Source organism: Asparagus officinalis, chromosome 2, assembly GCF_001876935.1.
Source record: "Asparagus officinalis chromosome 2, Aspof.V1, whole genome shotgun sequence".
Classification (NCBI taxonomy): Eukaryota; Viridiplantae; Streptophyta; class Magnoliopsida; order Asparagales; family Asparagaceae; genus Asparagus; species Asparagus officinalis.
The window spans coordinates 74,217,855-74,222,977 of record NC_033795.1 but is presented as its reverse complement, the minus strand read 5'-3'; the positions used below and the strand labels follow the sequence as shown (position 1 = coordinate 74,222,977).

Below are 5,123 nucleotides of genomic sequence, written 5' to 3'. Positions count from 1 at the left end.
CATTCATTAATTTCTTTTTAGTTTACTTAAGGGTGTAAAATACAAATATGAAGTTTTGAAGGCATAATATAAAAATGGGAACTTTTTTACATTAATCTGTTACATGTTTAATATTTTAAAACCAGTCTCACAAATGATTGAAATTACTATTAGGTCCATCAATTATCAAACATAGTCTCCTAAATCATTGAAATTACTATGAGATCCCTAATTTTATAAATTGTTTCAAATTAATACCTTCAAGCAAGATGACCAGTAGCAAGACGTGAGAATTAGGAGACCTAACAGCAAATTCAACGATTTGAGTGACTATGTTTAAAACATCAAAGATTTGATGAGACTAATATGAAAAATAGAATAGAATCTAAGGTCTCATATGAGACAAAAAAAGCTTGAATTAATTTTGTTAAGAATCAGGATCATGGCATTCGCAATTTGACCTCGAAAGCGAAGGTAAAAGCTATCCATTATTTTCATCATGAATGCCACTCGGTCCAGGATTACTCACCATTCCCCCCTCAATCAACCTCATGTCCAGGATGGCTCACCGAACCAAGAGGAGTCGTTCCAAACTAGAGAGATCGTCGTCTATTTCTCAGCCGCACGTCTATTTCTTCCCCAGGAAGCAATGAACAAGATTTTTGATCCGAATTCTCAGCCGCACGTGTCTATTTCTTCCCCAGGAATTTTGCTACCTCCGTAGCATTCGTTTTACGACTTCGATAAAAAAAACAATTGACGCTTGACTTTGATAAAATAAGTGGATGCTTGGCTGTAACCCTTTATCTTGGTCTCAACAAGTCGATAATCACCATCTCAACAGAACCTGCAAGAAAGAAAAACGAAGAGGGAGTGGAAAAAAAAATCAAATCAAATATGGTGGTTGTTGGAGATGTTATTGCAAGCAAAATCATTGAGAAGCTGGTGGAGGTTGGGTTTGACTACGCAGCAGACCAGTGCTTTGCTCGGCGAAGACGAATGAACGACGAGCGTCAGAGGCTCAAGGATGCTCTTCCTCGTATCCGAGCTGTCGTAAACGCAGCGGAGAGCGGGCAAGGAGAAATAACCGGCGACCTCAACAAATGGCTATGGCAACTTAAGGGTGCTGTCTACATGGCCAGTGACGTACTCGATGATCTCGATTATAATGAGATACAGAAGCGAGTGGAGACGGATGCTGCAGGAAGCGGACCTCGTGGCAGCAAGGTGAGCGGTTTTATTTCCGATTCTAAACGAAGAGTTTCCAAGTTTAGTAAAAGAGCGTTTAAATCCGACCCCGCCCTCGAGAAGCTAAGGGGGGCTGTCAAGAGGCTAAGTGAAGTGGCGGCAGGCGTTGAAGTTTTTAACAGTTTAGTAACAGAGCGTAACCAACTTCAACAACAGCAACAACAACAGCAACAACAACATCGTGAAACTGAACCTATTGTAAGGGAGAGAGATGTGCTGGGAAGGGATGGGGATAGGAAGGAAGTGTTACAGTGGTTGACGAGGGCGCCCATCGCTAATGAGGATCACGAGGGTATCTCTCTTTTCTCCATTGAGGGCCTCGGAGGAGTCGGAAAGACAACCCTTGCACAAGTCGTCTACAGGGATGACGCCGTACGGAGTTCCTTTAGCATCAAAATTTGGGTGTGTGTCTCCACTCGCTTTGATGTTAAAAAGATTACGGGAGACATCCTAGAATGCGCTGCACAAAGGAGACCGGACGTCGGAGGACTTGGCCCACTACAGGAAGCTCTTGAGGCCTTGGTGTCATCTAAGAAATTTCTCCTTGTCTTGGATGACGTTTGGAATGACGACGATCTCTCTAGTTGGCAGACGTTGTTTGCTCCGTTGAGGTGTGGACTTAAAGGAAGTAAAATCATTTTAACTGCCAGATCGGAGGAGGTCGCCGAAATGGCTACACTAGCTTTGGGAGGGATGGCAAACGAGTCGATGAAGTTAAAACCCTTGGATGGTAATGACTTCTTATCACTTTTCAACCGATACGCATTTGCTGGAACAAATCCCCATAATCATGGGAAGCTGCAATCAATTGGCGAGCAAATAGCTGGAAGGCTTGGAGGCTTGCCGCTGGCTGCCAAGACGATTGGAGCGTTATTGCGTTCTAACTTGGATGACAGTCACTGGATGAATATTCTGCAATCTCGTCATATATCAGATCACGGACCACAGAGAGATGGTGTGATGCCGGCTCTGATGTTGAGCTACTATTATTTACCGAAGCACCTAAGACCTTGTTTTGCATTTCTCAGCACCTTTCCTCAAGATCACCAGTTTTTCAAAGGTGATCTAGTTTTAATGTGGATGGCGCTCGACTTCATCCAACAATCTCCTCAGAATCCAGCACAAGCACTAGAGGATATTGGAAGCCGCTACTTTGATGAGTTAGCCAAACTGTCATTCCTTGAACCATTTGGTCTGCATAGCACAAATCCCTCAACTCAAAGATTGGAAGAAGGGTACATCATGCATGATCTTTTGCATGATCTGTCAAGCAAAGTATCTCATGGTGAATGCTTTACATTTGTTGGAGATATGTCAATCAACCAGATCCCAAACACAGTACGTCATTTGTACTCTAAAACCGGTGATCTTGGTCTTCTCAAAGATATGGGCAAATGGAAGAACTTGCACACCCTGATTTTAAAATTCAATGGATACAATGATGAGCATGCCGTGGCTTTCCGACAAGTGTTTGAATCACTAGAAAGCATTCGAGTGTTGCGCATCACTATTAAAGAAATGGAAGTGTTGCCGTGTGCAATAGGTAAATTGAGGCATCTCAGATATTTGTCACTTGATGGTCGTTTTGCTCGGTTGCCTAGTTCAATCTGCAAGCTTTACCACCTGCAGGTACTTGCTCGTAGCAATATTGAAACTTCTTCAGTTTTGGTCTTGAATAACCTTATTAACTTGAGACACCTGCTGCCATATCATATTCCCTATGGAAACATCAAAGGGATTGGGACTCTTACTTCGCTTCAAAGGTTATCTTTTGGTGCTGGTGCTTATAATAAATTTAGCGAACTAAAGGACCTGAGAGAGCTTCAGGAACTCCGGATTAGTGGCCTTCGGAACCAACGACATGACGAGGAGGTTAGTCTGGTTCAGTTCCGTGATAAAAAGAGACTCCAAGTGTTATATTTGGATTGGAAAGATGATAGTGATGCAGCAGAGGAGTATGAAAAGGTGCTCGATTGCCTCCATCCGCCTGATAGCCTCAAGGAACTCCGAATTGTAGGGTACCGAGGTGCAAGGTCCCCATATTGGATGGAAAAAGATTTGTTAAAAAATCTAGAGCGCATTGTTCTTTCCGGAAACGCAGCATGGAAGCACCTTCCTTCTCTCGGGAAGCTTCCCTATCTCAATGAATTGAGATTGTATTCACTAACAGGACTCGAGCAAATTGGCTTTGGAGGAGGATTTCAGCAACTGAAGATTTTAGAAATCCAAGATTGTGAACAATTGGAAGAGTGGTCCGGATTTGGAGCGGAGACGGCACCTTGCTGGCCTCTCCTTGGACATCTCGAAATCTCGCGGTGTCCCAAACTGAAGGCATTGCCTCCTCTGCGACTAAGCCTACAGAGATTGGAGTTGCTGGATGTGGGACTGTCTGATTCTCCAACATTCTTCCCGGCTACTCCATCCTCGTCCTCATCCTCTCCTTCCCTCACCCACATGGAAATTACAGGATGTGAAAATTTAACATCAGTGGCCGGCTTGCTGCGGCATCGCCTCAGCGCCCTCAGGACGTTGGAGATTAGCGGTTGCGAAGCTCTTGCGGATCTGCACGCAGAGGAAGGCTTTCAGCATCTGCACTCCATCGAAAGACTAGCGATTGAATATTGCCCAAAGCTGAAGATGGCTACCGACGCGGTCGCCCTTACTTCTCTTTCTCGACTTACACTGTCAGGTTGGAACCACATAACATCCTTTCCCTCCGAAGAGGCGTGCAGAAGATTAACTTCACTAAAAGTGCTGCGATTGGAAGACTGGGGAGGTCTGATGTCAGTTGAGGGTCTAAAGGCTCTTTCCCACCTTGATGTCCTACATATTCGTGAGTGTCCCAAGCTCGTGCAAGCAGCGGCAGCGTCAATTAAGGGGAAGGAGGAGGAGGAGGAGGAGTTCACATTAACCGTCGGCCGTCTATGGGTTGATGACCCCTTGCTGCTCCACGTTGAACCATTGAGAAAACTCACGTCTGTCACAAATCTATGGATAGAGGACTGTGGGAATCTGGAGAGCGAGGGAGACATCGACCCGTGGTTGTTGCGCAACAGAACTTCGCTCCGATCCATCCTCCTGAGAAAGTACAGTACTGCAAAGTCGCTGCCTCGTAGCCTCCAAGCCCTCTTCCCTGGAGTATTTAGGCATCGAAGAAGCTTATCAGCTCCAATCGCTGCCGCGGATGCCCTCGTCTCTGGAATGTCTTTACATCTATGGCTGCAACGAGACGCTGAAGGAGCGGTGCGCGGAGGACGAAGGTGCCGATTGGCCCAACATTAAACACATCCGTCATATTACTGTCTCAGAGTCAGATCGGTATTAATTGCATTTGAGCCTGATAGTGACTGTTTTGTCCTATTTTGGGCTCACCGCAAAGAAAATGAGAGGTGTGTACATTTTTTTGTCTTTTTCTTTTGTTTGTTTGCTTTTGTGTTCCTAGGAAAGCATATGCCGCTACGCTTGAAACAGGGGACAAGACTTGATGTTGAGCGTCCTGGGTAAAATTTATCCTTTTAGTTTTTTTTGTTTTTTTTTTCAATGTTCCTGATGTTATGTACACTTGCTAGTGTTTTATGTATTTTTGTAGCTATTGTCGCTCAATAATATGTCTAGCTCTAATCTTATGTATGTCTGACTCTTAATTCATGAGTTCTTTATTTATCAAACTTCAGTTTTGTACGTGTTGAGCCACAAGTATTCAATTCGGGCTGTAATTTGATTTATCAATCTTATGTATGTCTGGCTCTAATCTTTAAAAAGGTTCCTGCACTTCACAACTAACATAACGTAGAAGCTACTCGATGAGACTGTTTACAAGATTTTCATGCTGATCTTCATTTCTTACATAGACTTCTCAGAAGAAGGCAGGTTCTCTTTGAGTCGGGCTGTAGTTT

The 5,123-nt window shown here is 44.1% G+C and overlaps 1 protein-coding gene across 1 annotated transcript; it reads left to right on the top strand.

Annotated features, from left to right (window-relative positions):
* On the top strand, positions 825-4,901 carry LOC109831614 (putative disease resistance protein RGA3). Its single transcript, XM_020398970.1, has one exon. It carries the CDS (start codon positions 877-879, stop codon positions 4,507-4,509), a length of 3,633 nt encoding a protein of 1,210 aa, XP_020254559.1. The 5' UTR covers positions 825-876; the 3' UTR covers positions 4,510-4,901.

Excerpts from the sequence above, each read along its gene's own strand:
- LOC109831614 (XM_020398970.1), top strand. The coding sequence starts at position 877 with ATGGTGGTTGTTGGAGATGTTATTGCAAGCAAAATCATTGAGAAGCTG.